Source organism: Callorhinchus milii, unplaced genomic scaffold, assembly GCF_018977255.1.
Source record: "Callorhinchus milii isolate IMCB2004 unplaced genomic scaffold, IMCB_Cmil_1.0 Scaffold1, whole genome shotgun sequence".
NCBI classification, from domain to species: Eukaryota; Metazoa; Chordata; class Chondrichthyes; order Chimaeriformes; family Callorhinchidae; genus Callorhinchus; species Callorhinchus milii.
Genome location: NW_024704742.1, coordinates 129,336,370 through 129,350,937, shown reverse-complemented (window position 1 = coordinate 129,350,937; position 14,568 = coordinate 129,336,370). Strand labels below are relative to the sequence as shown.

At 43.8% G+C, this 14,568-nt stretch overlaps 1 protein-coding gene across 1 annotated transcript in view; it reads right to left on the bottom strand.

Annotated features, from left to right (window-relative positions):
- LOC103181023 (probable E3 ubiquitin-protein ligase HERC1) overlaps nucleotides 1-6,861 on the bottom strand; it is a 123,293-nt gene extending 116,432 nt beyond the window's left edge. The window contains exon 1 of the mRNA XM_007897212.2: nucleotides 6,826-6,861. Within this exon, the coding sequence (XP_007895403.2) occupies nucleotides 6,826-6,831 (6 nt within the window). The 5' untranslated portion in view covers nucleotides 6,832-6,861. The remainder of the gene's footprint in view (nucleotides 1-6,825) is intronic.
- Nucleotides 6,862-14,568: the final 7,707 nt, after the last annotated feature.

The window sequence follows — 14,568 nt, the reverse complement described above, 5'->3', positions numbered from 1 at the left end:
AACATATAAAAAATTCTAGTTGCTCTTTCCAGGCTAATGTAGTACTGCAACACAGGTCAACAACAACAACTTGCACTTATATAGTGCTCTTTATGCGGGGTAACATCCCGGAGGGCTTTGGTCAGGAGGGCTTCTGGTCTAAGCAGTTTGGTTTGATTGGCTTTCGTGCCCAGGTGGGTTGGTTGGGGAGGCAAAATAGAAGATAAAAAAAGAACGAGTCTCTCTCTCTCCTGATTCAATGACGCTGGTTGATGGCATGCTATTTCCTGAACATTTGGTGAAGACACAGGCCAGGGTTGTTGGGATTAACCCAGTGACAAATAGCCTGCTGAAACTCACTGTCCAGATTCCACCACTTGGCCAAGCTGCCAGATGGCTGTCAGCACCTAATCCATATCCAGTCTAGAAACCCTGCTCGTGGAGATGAGGAGTGAGGAGGGGAATTCAAAAATATAGTTTTTTAAAAAAAAAATTGTAGTTTATTATGAGCCTCACCTTGTGCAACCAGTAAAACACTAATAGTGTGGAATTATGAAGCATGTCATAATACTGAGCATATTAGATAAAATAGATGGTTGGGAGTATGTTACCAAATTAAAATATGTTTAGAGTTGTTTTGAAGACACTATAATACACAAGATTAAAATCAGCACTGTCAGTGTGACAGGTGCCATCCACCTTGCATTCAATTATAGTCTGATAACAGGGTAAGTATATACTATACACCACTACAGTGTGGAATGAAACTCATTAATACTCTTGTTGATATCTGAAACCGAGATCTTTTTGTGCAAACAACTTTTAATAATAAGAACATAAGAATTAGGAGCAAGCCATTCAGCCCCTCGAGCCTGCCCCGCCATTCGATAAGATCATGGCTGATCTTCAGACCTAACTCTAATTACCTGCCCTATCCCCATAGCCCCTAATCCCTCTGTTTTTTTAAAAAAATCTATCAGTCTCAGCCTTGAAGATGTTCAAGGACTGAGCATCTTCAGCCTTCTGGGGTAGTGAATTCCATAAATTCACTAACTTCTGAATGAAGAAATGTTTCCTCAACTCTGTTCTAAAAGGCTGATCCTTAATTTTAAGACGGTGACCCCTGGTTATAGATTCTCCTACCAGGGGAAACAGACCCTCTACTTTATCCAGCCTTTTAAGAATCTTATATGTTTCAATGAGATCTCCCCTAACTCTTCTGTACTCTAGAGAATACAGCCCTAGTTTATTCAGCCTATCCTCATAGGTCAGTCCCCTCATCCCAGGAACTAACCGAGTGAATCTACGCTGCACCCCCTCTAGGGCAAGTATGTCTTTTTTTAAATAAGGAGACCAAAACTGCACACAATACTCTAGGTGCGGTCTCACCAAAGCCCTATACAGTTGCAGCAAGACTTCCCTACTCTTGTAGTCTAAACCTTTTGCAATGAACGCTAACATGCCGTTCGCCTTCTTAGTTGCTTGTTGCACCTGCAAACTAACTTGTTGAGACTGGTGTACAAGGACACCCAAATCCCTCTGAACACTAACACTATCTAATCTCTCCCCCTCTAGAAAATAATATGTTTTTCTATTTTTTCTACCTAGGTGAATAACTTCACACTTCCCCACATTAAATTCCATCTGCCACCTACTCGCCCACTCCCCGAGCCTATCTATATCCCGTTGCAATCTTTTTGCATCATCCTCAGAGCTTACTCTCCCACCTAGTTTAGTGTCATCCGCGAATTTAGATACGTTACATTCAATGTCCTCGTCTAGATCATTGATGTAAATTGTAAATAGCTGAGGCCCAAGCACTGATCCTTGTGGCACTCCACTAGTCACATCCTGCCAATTCGAGAATGACCCGTTTATCCCTACTCTCTGTTTTCTACCCATTAGCCACTCTTCAATCCATGCTAATATGTTCCCATTAATCCCGTGGGCCTTAACCTTGTGCAATAGCCTTTTGTGTGGCACTTTGTCAAATGCCTTTTTAAAATCTAAATATACTACATCTACTGGTTCCCCTCTATCTAACCTGCTAGATACATCTTCAAAAAACTCTAAAAGATTAGTTAAGCATGACTTCCCTTCTACCTAATCTTGTTATGGTCTTCCAGGAATCCCATAATGACATCTTTAATTAAGGACTCAAGAATTTTCCCTACCACTGATGTCAGACTAACTGTCTATAGTTTCCCATCTTTTCTCTCCCACCCTTCTTAAATAGTGGTGTCACGTTTGCAATCTTCCAATCAATGGGAACCGTTCCAGAATCCAGAGAATTTTGGAAGATCAAAGACAAGCCATCCACTATCTCAGTAGCCACCTCTTTTAAAACCCTAGGAGGTAGGCCATCAGGTCCAGGAGATTTATCAGTTTTAAGACCTGATAATTTACCTAAAACCATTTCTTTACTAATATTAATTCCTCCAGGTTGCTTGCTAACATTTTCTTCTTGGTTCCCCTTTATTCTTGGTAGGTTTTCAGTGTCTTCTAAGGTGAAGACAGTTGCAAAGTACTTGTTTAATGACTCTGCCATGTCTTTGTCCACTACTATAATTCTCCCCGTCTCTGCCTGTAGCGGACCCGCATTTACCCTGGACAGCCTCTTCCTCTTTATATATTTATAATACTTGCATTTGGTAGAGCCCCTTATCACATCTTTGGGACACCTCAAAGCATGTCACAGAATATACTGTAAATTGACTATATTTTGTGGGTGAAGCGCAGCAACCAATTGTGCATTGCAATGCCCCACAAACAGTTGTGGATTGAGTGACCAATTATTATTATTTTTTTATTTATAAAATGAGTGTGCTGGTAACAGCACAAAAATGTATATATTTTTAACAATAACTTGGATTATATTGCCACAACATTTACATAAATCATAAAAATAAACATCCCAAAACGCTTTACAAAATATACTTGAAGCTGTATGTTGATGCATAGGCAGACACGTCAGATATTATGCACCTGTAATGTTCCGTAAACAAAAAGATTGATTTGAATTTGGAATTAGGAAAATAGGAGGTTAACAGGAGAAAAAAATCCATGTTTCTTTCAAATAGGAATGGTAAGCTGGTCTCTGTACACCACCTGACAAGACACTCTGAACCTCTCTAACGACAGACTTGCGATTCGCCATTAATGAACACGACTTGTATGCATATTAATCACAGCACAAACACAAGAAGAGCGGGTGCTATCAGACCTTCATTGCTGAACTAAACAGTAAAAAGTAGTTTATTTGGATAATTATTGGTGAGGACACCGGGAGAAAATTTCTTTTCTTTTGAATAGCATCATGGGATTGGTAGAAAGCACTTTAACAAACAGACAGAAGACCCTGGTTAAACATTTCATCGGAAGGGCAGCACCTCTGACATTGCAGTACTTCCAACACTGCACTGACATGCAACTATAAACCCAAAGTCCTAACAAAGAATTTAAACTGATAACGTCGTTCCATTTTAAAGAAAGTTTCCAACACTGCACTGAGGTATCCATACAGAAATAGTAATACAGTAATAATAATCTTTACATGAGATATAGCAACTTATCATGTTGTCGGGATATTTCAAAGCATTTCACGATATACTATAAAGTGTACGTATTTTGTGGATAAATATACCAGCTAATTTGATCATACAATGTCCCACAAACAGCTAGGAGTGACCAATTTTATTGGGAGGAAGGGGCAGTATTCTTTCCAAGAAACTGGGAAAAGCTCCCATCTCTTATTTGAATTTCTCTTTAAGAATGGGATGCTTAACTTTCATCTAGTCAGGAAGCTGAGATTTGGTTTAACCTCTCATACAAAGAATGGTACATATGGTACAAAATTGGATCCCCTTCTTTCTTCCGAGTGGGAACCACATCTATGGATGACCACCAAGGACAACACATCTGAAGATCCCAACAACAAGACCGATGGTTTCTTTGAATCAAGTGTAAACTGGATAATATTTAACTCTGTACCGCCTCTTTTCTCCAGTTGTTCAAAAGCACAACTTTGCAGCACGAAACAAAGATCAGTTTCAGATAATAATGCTTGTATTTGATACAGTACCACTCACGTTTGAAGGATATCTCAAAGCATTCACAGAATTTAACAAAAGTGAAGAGGTTTCACATTCTGTAAGTATAGCAGACAACTTGCTCAGAGCAGGTTGGTTACTAATGACTTCCAATCTAATATTAGAGCTTAAAAATGCATAACCACTGCAGGAATGAAACCATAAGAAATGGAAATAAATGATTAATTCAGAAGCAGTTATAAAATGGCAGGTACACTGCTGATTTGGACATCCTCCTGACGTGAAAAGCACTATACAAACATAATTTTGTTGTTGTCATTGAATAGAAAAGACCAAAAATTATACAAGCTTGTCTTTTTTATCACTTATAATACTAAATATCATACTGTATTATTATTAAGTTATATATAGTTTCTCACATTACAAGCAGCTGTTATACAACATATGGCTACAATAGTATTTTTCCCCCCAAATAGTATTCTGCTGTTAGAAAATATACCCTTAGTAGAATTCCAAGGTTACATTATCGTGTAATGTTTCACAAGGAAAAAAATGTGTTCTGGTGAAGATTCCTATCACTGGGCCACCTCTCTTTTTTTATTAAGTGCAAAGGTTTATTTTAACACATTCTACCACTGAACAGAAAAGAAAGCGCTTCCATTTTTGTGTCTACTATTTCTCTCTAGGTGAAATCACAGTCGTATCTTTCTCATCAGGAAAAGCAGAAGTCATTGCTTCCCCCGGGAAAAGTGGAAAAAGGTAAGCATGGGATCAATCTCACACATTTTTGGTTAGCTCAACAGCATCATTGTCAAGAGAACCGGAAGGATGAGGCATCTGGGGAACGCAACTCAAAAACAGAACCTAAGCATTTTTATACCCCAATCAGAAATAATAATAATGATTGGATAAAATGTTAATTGCTAAAAACAGATATGAAAGCCTTTAGCCATGAACATTGGTGTGCAGTAAAATTATAAAAACAGAACACAACCTTCATAAATATCCGAAACAATGCTAAGTGCAGGTGCAAAGCAGCCAACAGTTGTGTCTGGTTATGAAGCCTGGCACTGACAATGATCATTATTACAGATTTACCTTCACACTGTAAACTTTAGGTCACAACATTCATACTTTAACATCATTTATAAAAAAAGGACACCAATCACCAAATCACCAATTACATCAAAGCATCATGAGTGTGTAAACAAATAAACATATTTGCTAAACACATTTGGATGCCACATTGTTCTGCAAAACACCGGCCCGTGAATTAAGATGCAAAAGTTTAACAATAAATAATACAAGCTGATACAGTATATCACATCATCTCAGCTTAAACAGATCTCACATTTAAGGGGGAAGGTCATTGATCTGGTTGAGCAGAATGATATTCACACCTTACAACAACTTGCACTTGTATAGCGCCCTCCACGCAGGGTAGCGCCTAAGAGCGCTTAACAGTAGCAGAGCCTGACTTGGAGCCGGGGGAGAGGGGGATGGTGGCCGTAAGCACATACACCCATTCGAAAAGATCTTCCCACTGGCGAACAACAACAACAAGATTCCATTTATAGAGCGCCTTTCACGTCGGGAAACACGCGCAGCTCAAGGAGGCTTACAGCCAAGAGTCCACGAGGAAGAGGAGGAAACAATTTACATTTTGAGAGAAAACTGCAGAAGAGCAGGAGCGGTGTTTGCTGCAGGTCTGTGACAGATTAAAAAAAAAATCACGTCGCATTTACAATCTTCCGCACATGCAGTGCCCAAGAAATAAAAAAAAGCACTTTCCCTTTTCACGGTGTGACAAGACGGAAAGAGTTTCTTCCTCTTTGTACCCACACACAAACACACACACAACACACACCCCCCACACTGCAGTGGGAGGACATTAAGAAGAAGGGGGGGGGGGGGGGAGATACTCAATGACACCACTTAAAGCAGACAGCCGTGCGGCAGCGTCTCGATTTTGATGTATGACCGGTCCTGTTGCAATCACCCATCACACACACACACACCGGCAGCAACATCAGAACCAACACCGCAAACAAGCAACTGTGTGTCTCTCACCCCCAGCAAACCCTACAAGGGTGCACACCCTATCATCAGCAACCGAATAAAAATATATAATAGGGGGAGGAGGGAGCAGAGAGAAAAGGGGGTGGTGGGTGGGTGGGGGGGAGCAATATTCTATTATAGATAGATCAACATGTGTGGGTCTACTGTAGGGCGTTTGGAGAGCGAGAGAGGAGGTGGAGGGTTTATAAATAAAATATATATTTGTCCTCCTCCCCTTGTGACGGGGAGTGGGGAGGGAGGGAGGGGGGGGGGGAAGGGGGTTAAGGATTTACAGACATGTATTTGTCCTCCTCCCCTTGTGACCAGAGTACTGACAGAAGCCAACACCCGGTCTCTCTTTCTGTCTGTCTGTCTGTCTGACACACACCGGAGCAAAGCGGCCTAAGCGGTGAGGGAGCGGTGAGCCTCTATACATACACACACACACACACAGCACCTGCCTACCTTCCTCGGCGCTTATCCTCTTAAGGGTTACCGAACAGGAGACACACCCACATACCCTGTCGGCCGCATATAGGCACACACCGCGAGAGCAGCCAGTCCCTACCAACCACCCCGCCCCGCCAGCGGGCCTTCTGCTGCCGCCACCTCCCCCTCCGAGCCCCGCCCCGCCCGCCCGCCCGCCCCCACCCCCGCCCTCCCTGTCGCTGTGGCAACGAACGGCTCAGCCCCTCCGCTCGCGAGCCCGGCCTGAGCTGCTTCAGGCCACCCCACCCACCGCCATTGGTTGTCACAGTGCCGATTGTTGCCAGGCGCTCATCACACCACAATGCACCGCACCTCGCCCTCCCCCCTCCTGCCCCATCCTCCTGTGCCCTACCATGACGGCAACACGTTTCCCCGCACGGCACGTTTCCTCCTGCCCTCTGTGATGTCATCGCGCTCCGCCCACACACACTTCCGTCCTCTGACGTCAGCTCACCCCGCCCGCCCCCCTCCGGCTTGATCCGCCCCCCCTCCTGCTCCCCTGCTCCCCCTCTCTTGCGGTGTCACGCCGTTTGCCTTACGCTCCCCTGCAACGTCATTCCGTTTTCTTCTCCTCCTCCTGTTCTTCCGTCTCTCCGTGACGCCAGCCACCGATACATCATGTCGGCTCGCTTTAACTCCTCCCCGTCTCTCGCTCCCCAACATCTCCTGCCGCACGTGACATCAGTGCGCCCCGGCCCCGCCCCTTGACGCTCACCGAGCTCAGCAGGCTCTCCCCGCGCCTCGCGTGACGTCATTGCGCCCGCCCAGCTACCACGTGAATTAGCGGGCGCGCGGCTCTCGCTACCCGCACGGCCGCCGTAGTCGCCGGGGCAGTTGGCGTTTGAATTTTATCGTTTGTGTCGAAATACCAGCGGCGGCCGCGGCCGGTGAGCAATGTGGCCAGATTGGGCGGTTTTTTTTGGCTGGTGCGTGAAAACGTGGCTTTGGGCGTGTTTTCTCATTTTTATTTGTTTCATAAACTTTAACCTGATTAAACTCTCTCTCGCCCCCTCCCTTCCCCCCCTTCCTTCTCTTACAGAGTTTCAAAAGCACTGAACTAAACCAGTCGCTCTGCCGCGACCCAGCAGGAGGCGACGCGTCATATTGGGCTACTTTTGGGCTCGGGTTTGGGCTACTAAACGGTGTTTCAATTACCGGCAAAACTCCGGTCGTGCGGTGGTCGGTGGCGACGTGTCTGGCAGCGCAATGTCGGGATCGAGCCGGGCCGCCCGGGAGGGTCTCCGCAACAACAACAAGATTACCCGCGTATACGTATATAGCGCTGTTCAGGTCGGGAGGACGTCCCGGGGCGCTGGGCGGCGGACGGCCTTTCAGGCGAAGTTCTGACCGAGGGTCGTGGGACCCGAAACGTTTGCCTCACTCTCCCTTCTCCGCGGACGCTGCCTCCTGACCTGCCGGCCGTCCCCAGCCACTTCTGTTTCTGTCTCAATGGCAAGTCTTAGCCGGTCAGACTCCAGCAGTACAACAACAACAAGATTCCATTTATAGAGCGCCTTTCACGTCGGGAGGACGTCCCAAGGCGCTGGACAGTTGGGTTGGGACCCGAGCATTGGGGGGAAATGGTCAGGGGGAGGGGAGGGAAGGGAGGGAGCGAGGAGGGGGAAATGGTCAGGGGAGGGGAGGGAAGGGAGGGAGAGAGGAGGGGGGAAATGGTCAGGGTGAGGGGAGGGAAGGGAGGGAGCGAGGATGGGGTAGAGAGTCAAGAGGGGAGCTGAAGGCTCGGTCAAAGAGAAAGGTCTTGAGACCGGCCTTGAAGGAGGAAAGGGAGGAGGTGGCGAAGGCACTGGGGGATGGAGTTCCAGAGCCTCGGGGCTGAGAGGCTGAAGGCCCGGCCACCGATGGTAGGGCGGTTGGGGCGGGGGATGTGGAGCAGACCGGAGCCAGAGGAACGGAGGGTATGGGCAGGTAGGTAGGGGATAGTAGGTTGGAGAGGTAGGAGGGAGCAAGGCCGTGAATGGCCTTGTAGGTGAGGATGAGGATCTTGAATTCGATCCTCTGGGGGATGGGGAGCCAGTGGAGGCGAGCGAGGGTGGGAGTGATGTGGTCGTGAAGCCTGGTGCGGGACAGTACACGAGCTGCAGAGTTCTGAATGACCTGCAGTGTGGAGGGAGGTGCCGGGAAGGCCGACGAGGAGAGAGTTCCCATAGTCCAGCCTTGAGGTGATAAAGGCGTGGACCAGAGTTTCAGCAGCGTGAGGGGTGAGGTAGTGCCATAGTCTGGCGATATTCCGGAGGTAATGGAAGGCGGTGCCAGTTGTGGCGCAGATATGAGGGAGAAAGGACAGCTCAGGGTCGAACAAAACACCGAGGTTCCTGACTGGCTTTGAGAGGTGGAGAGTGCAGCCTTGGATGCTGATGCTGTCAGCGCCTGACCCCAGTACCACCCCCCCACCCCCCCAACGCGCACTCGGGTCCCCCAAAACCTTGCCTCTTGCCAAACTGCGCCCAATATTTTCTGGAATTAGGTAAGCGGGAAGCGTCGCTCCGGGGAGAGAGTGCGCATCCCACTCAGACAATCTGTCTCTGGGATTCCCATGTGCAGGTGGGACACATGGACTTCTCAGTTTGGATTGGAAGCTCTTAAGCATGATTGATGATGATGGGTTTCCACACGTGTCAGACACCCCCCCCCCCCCCCCCCAAAGAGGCCATGTGAGGATATAATAATAATCCTTGCAGGGACGAGCAGGAGGCCGGTGCCAGTCGAGCGGAGGTGTCAGGTGGTGGATTGAGGAGTGAGGAGGTCGGAAAGGTAGAGAGATGCCAGAGAGTGAAAGGATTTGAACACAAGTGAGGATCTTGAAGTCGATCCGGTGGTGAGATGTGAGTACGGAGTTTGGTCCGGGTCAGTATGCGGGCGGCAGAGTTCTCAATGAGCTGGATCTTTTGAATAGTGGAGCTGGGGAGACGGGTGACGAGTGCGTTTGAGTAATCCAGACGAGAGGTGACAAAGGCATGCATGAGGGTTTGTATGTACACTATGATATGCTATCAATTATAAATTTACAACAGAAGTTAGTTTCATAGCATTCTACTATAGTAGTACTTTAATATTTATCCAAACACTGGCACAGGCTGAAGTCCTAGGAAGTTCAGATTTGTAACATTCTTCAGTCTTGGTGAATGGCACATGCTTAAAATACAGTGCTAAGTTTTGGATGTCTGCTTTGAGGATGTCCCAAAGCGCTTCACAGAACACACTGTAAAGTGAATTGACTATATTTGTGGGCGAACGTGGCAGCCAATTGCGCACAGCAATGTCCCATAAACTGTCGTGGATTGAAAATGACCAATTTATTTTTGGTTTTGGAGGGATTATTATTAGGCGTGTGGAGTAAGGAAACTTGCCCAAGGTTTCGCCCTGCCTGGAATTGAACTCTGGTCTCTCGCTTGCAACGCGAGTGCTCTAACCACTGAGCTACAGGACTCCAACCTACAACCCTTACAGGTAGGAGTGCTACCAACTGAACCAGGCTGGCATAGTTCTACCAATTTAATATCAAACCTACCATTCTCCCATTAAAATTGATTTCTCAGTTTATAAACCTGATAAAATGACCAGGTACAAGTATATATTGTGTAGTCGAAATGTATTTGCAGGTTGGAGGTGGGCCAAGACTCTCAAGGGGAAATAATGTTGTGATTTTGTTTTATGAAACCTCAAACTAATACTGGACCATACAGTGTGTGCTTTCCATTTCTCTAGTTAATACAGTAACATTTCAGTAAAATTAAATCAACAATCTTGCTAAGTTCATCCCTGAACCAAAAGTGAGATTTTGAGAAAAGCAAAGTGAACGATCACAGTCCACTCAAGTCGAAAAGTTTGAAACAAAAGCTACAAAATCATTGGGTCTCACTGAAAATTACAGATTCTCAACAGGTCTGGTACTATTTGATGTGGTGTTGATGTTAAATAACTGGAAACACTGAACAAATAGTGGAGCTGGGGACACACATTGGGTCAGCAGATAAAAACAGGGCTCCTTTCTCCCATGCCTTCTTCCCTTTCTCAGGAGTGCCAAGTCTCACACTTTTTGGCTGGGAAATGTAACCTGTTTCACTATATCCCTCTCTTTCAAAATAAACATATTCTCTATATATTTCAATAACCTGCAATCCATTTCACTCTTTGTGCTCATAAAACTCTCATCCCGAGTGATGTGCCAAGGGTTGGCAGCTATACCTTTCTAACTATAGGTGGCTCATTCACACTGCCCGCCAAAGGAGATCCTATTACTTTTTGGGATCACTCTGGGGGCAGTTAGACCCTGTTCGGGTTCTCAGTAGACATGCCAACTCAGACTTATTACTTCGGCGACGATTCTGTATCACTATCAAACCTCCTTGACCCTCCTTGTATTAAAAAACAACCATTCCCCCCAAAATTATCCCACCAGAAAAATCAATGGCGAGCCAGCAAAATGTCATGGTGTAATATAAATTGACAAAAGAAATACATATATCTAAACATAATTGACATTTATTGAGTTTGTAGGTTTTAGCACCTTAGCCATGAAATTCAATGAGGGTATTCGTTTTGGTGGGAAAGTTTTATAACTCAATTTCCTGTCAGAAATTTGGCATCCAATGTGTCAGCAAACATGAGGAGAAATCGTGCCACCGGTGGAAATGGCATAAAGCTGTCTGATTGAATGAATGTTGAGGGCTAAAAACACCATGCTGACTTGGATCTGTTAAACTGAACATTTAAAAAGGTAAGTAATCCAATCCTGGAATATGAGCCTTGTTTTAGTGAGGAGTTTCCCTGGTAAGGGCAGCAAGGAGAAAAGTTTGCCTTGTTCACCTCTACACATTCTATGGCATAAACTATTTCCCCAGATTATTTTTCACAAATATTGTAACACTTAGAATGGCTGATGGTTTGGGGCACTATTCCTCAATGGACGGCTGGTGAGTTTTCCTGTTCAGAAACCATCTTCCCACTTTTGATGTGTAAAAATGTGTCAACTGGTTAGATTGGCTGAAAATCATGAAAATTGGTCTTACCCCCAAAACTAAGTTTAAAACATGTTTAACAACAACAAGTTCCACTTGGATAGGGCCTTTCATGTAATAATAATAATAATAATCCTTGTATTTGATATAGCGCTTTTCACGTCTTCTCGACGTCTCAAAGCGCTTCACAGAATAGACTGTAAAGTGAATTGACCGTATATTTGTGGGCGAAACATGGCAGCCAATTGTGCACAGCAGTATCCCACAAACAGTCGTGGATTGAAATGACCAATTTATTATTGTTTTGTTTTGGAGGGATTATTATTAGGCGTGTGGAGTAAGGAAACTTGCCCAAGGTTTCGCCCTGCTTGGAATTGAACCCAGGTGTCTCGCTTGCAAGGTGAGTGCTCTAACCACTAAGCTACAGGACTCCATGTAGCTAAATATCCCAAAGCACTTGACAGAGATGGAATGGAAGCATAAAAATTTTTTAAATAAATAAATGCAATTTGTAATTTTGGTGGGGTAGGAGGCAGAATGCCTAAAGGCATTCAAGTGGTAGGTTAGTTACAAAAGAACTTTGAGAAGGTAATAAAGGTTTGATTAGTCACGAAAATATTGAAATCGGGTGGAAATTGAGTCCCTCTGGGATGTATGAATACTGACCTAACTAACACCATCAATAATAATTCTTACATTTGATGAAGTGCCTTATCACTTTGCCGGGTTGTCTCAGAGGGCTTCACAAAATTTTACTGTGAAGTGTAGTGTTGTTGTAGTGTTGTCTCTAGGTAAAGATGTAAATATATCAATATATTAATCAAACATCACTCATTGCAATTTTTATCCCTGTCCTAAAACTTTTTCTTTTTCTTACACATTATAAACAAAATAATATTTATTTTTGAAGCCACGTCGAGCCTTACTACCTACTACCTAGAGGCTACAACAACAACAAGATTACATTTGTATAGCGCCTTTCACGTTAGGAGGATGTCCCAAGGCGCTGGACAGAGTACAGCATTTCAGACCCGAGTTGGGGTATAAAACATAAAACATATAAAGATATACGAGGCGGAAAAACAAATGACATTATCGCTCTGAACACAACAGGTTAATCTGTGGTACTTAAAATGCAGAACTAGATGGTCAACGTGGAGTCCTGTAGCTCAGTGGTTAGAGCACTCGCTTTGCAAGCGAGAGACCTCAGCTCAATTCCAGGCAGAGGGCGAAACCTTGGGCAAGTTTCCTTACTCCACACAGAGCCTAATAATAATCCCTCCAAAACCAAAAACAATAAATAAATTGGTCATTTTCAATCTACGACTATTTGTGGGACATTGCTGTGCGCAATTGGCTGCCGCGTTCGCCCACAAATATACAGTCAATTCACTTTACAGTGTGTTCTGTGAACCGCTTTGGGACGTCCTCCCGACGTGAAAAGCGCTATATCAAATGCAAGGATTATTATTATTATTATGTTGTACTTACCGTATGTCCCCCAATAAAGGGCCTGCTTTCTTTTGCAAGGTTAGACTTATCTTGGGATGCCAAATTCCCTAAATAAAAAGACACAAACTAAAAGATGATGTTTGAAGCATCATCTTTTCTTACTAATGATGGTAGTTTGAGAACTCTAGGCACCAACATAATTTTACAGTTTTGTTATTTATTCACTGAGTGTTGTACATTAGCACAGAAAGGAAGCTTTCTGCCCATTAAACCCACACTGGTGCTTTTCTCCACATGAGCCACCTAATCTAATCCACTCCAGTTCTTGTTTCTCTAAACCCTTCATTAGTCCTTGCAAAATAACCCCTCATCACTGTGCATGTTTGCTGGACAGTAAAGTGCTGTACACAGAGCAGCACTGCTCATTGTTTTATGTATTGCAAACATTTTGTTTTACTTCTGCTCGCCTTAAAAGTTTTGACTTTGTGGAAATTAATTCTTGTCCTTACAAGAATGGCTGTTTGATAAAATAATAATAAAATAATGCGTTTGATACAGCTCCTTATCACAATGCTGAGGTGTTTCAAAGCACCCCACAGGCTTACTGTTAAGTAGCGTGACTGTATTTTATATTATATTGAAACTTAGACTCTTCTCCCTCCCACCCCCGCCATCCCAAATAAACTGCAAAGGCTTTGAGAAATATAAGTTGCTTAAAAAGAAAGTCAATAAGGAATTATTGGTTGCAAAGTGATTAAAGTGATAACTTTGTGATTTCAAGTTCAAAGGTTATAGTGTAATGTCTGGGCCACAATCTACTTAAATTATCCATCTTGTTTGATAAGATTAGTTTCCTGATTATTCCATCCTAAACAGTAGAAAGAGAGTTTAAAAACAAAAGCTGTTGGAATGGTCCAGCATAATAGATTCAGTATGTTTTGGTTTTCTTTGAACACTAAGTGGGGTAGAATTCCAGGTCTAGATTTACTCTATTAACAAGGCATTTCAGAGTTTGCAGAATGTGGCAAATTGTTGAATTCAGTTGTAACTTTGAACCCGGTTTTCTGCAGTTCTTAAAAAAGACTCAAAAAAACTGAAAATAAATTCTGAACAGTCAGAAATGTTACTTTCGGAGCACATTGCTCTGTGCAAATTGGCTGACGCTTTTACCTAGAAATACACTTTGCAGAAACCTCTGAGAAGCACATTTCAACATGAAAATAATAATAATAATCCTTGCATTTGGTATAGTGCATATCATCGAGAAATCTCACAGCAGGATGTACTGTAAAGTGGATTGACTGAATTATAATATATACATAATAAATACAAGGATTGTTCATGGACAAGTTAGATCCAGGTGGAATTTCTACCTAAAGATTTATCCAGTGCCTCGTCCATTCTACACTCTGATTTCCAATATAAACAAAAGTTATAGATGCACAACATTTGTCATTATCTCCTGCGGGAATGGTTATGCAGAATAACTGTTATCCAACTAATATTTATGGAAACTTTGTGAAGCGCTTTCATATATTCTCGATGGTCTATCAGCTGTATTA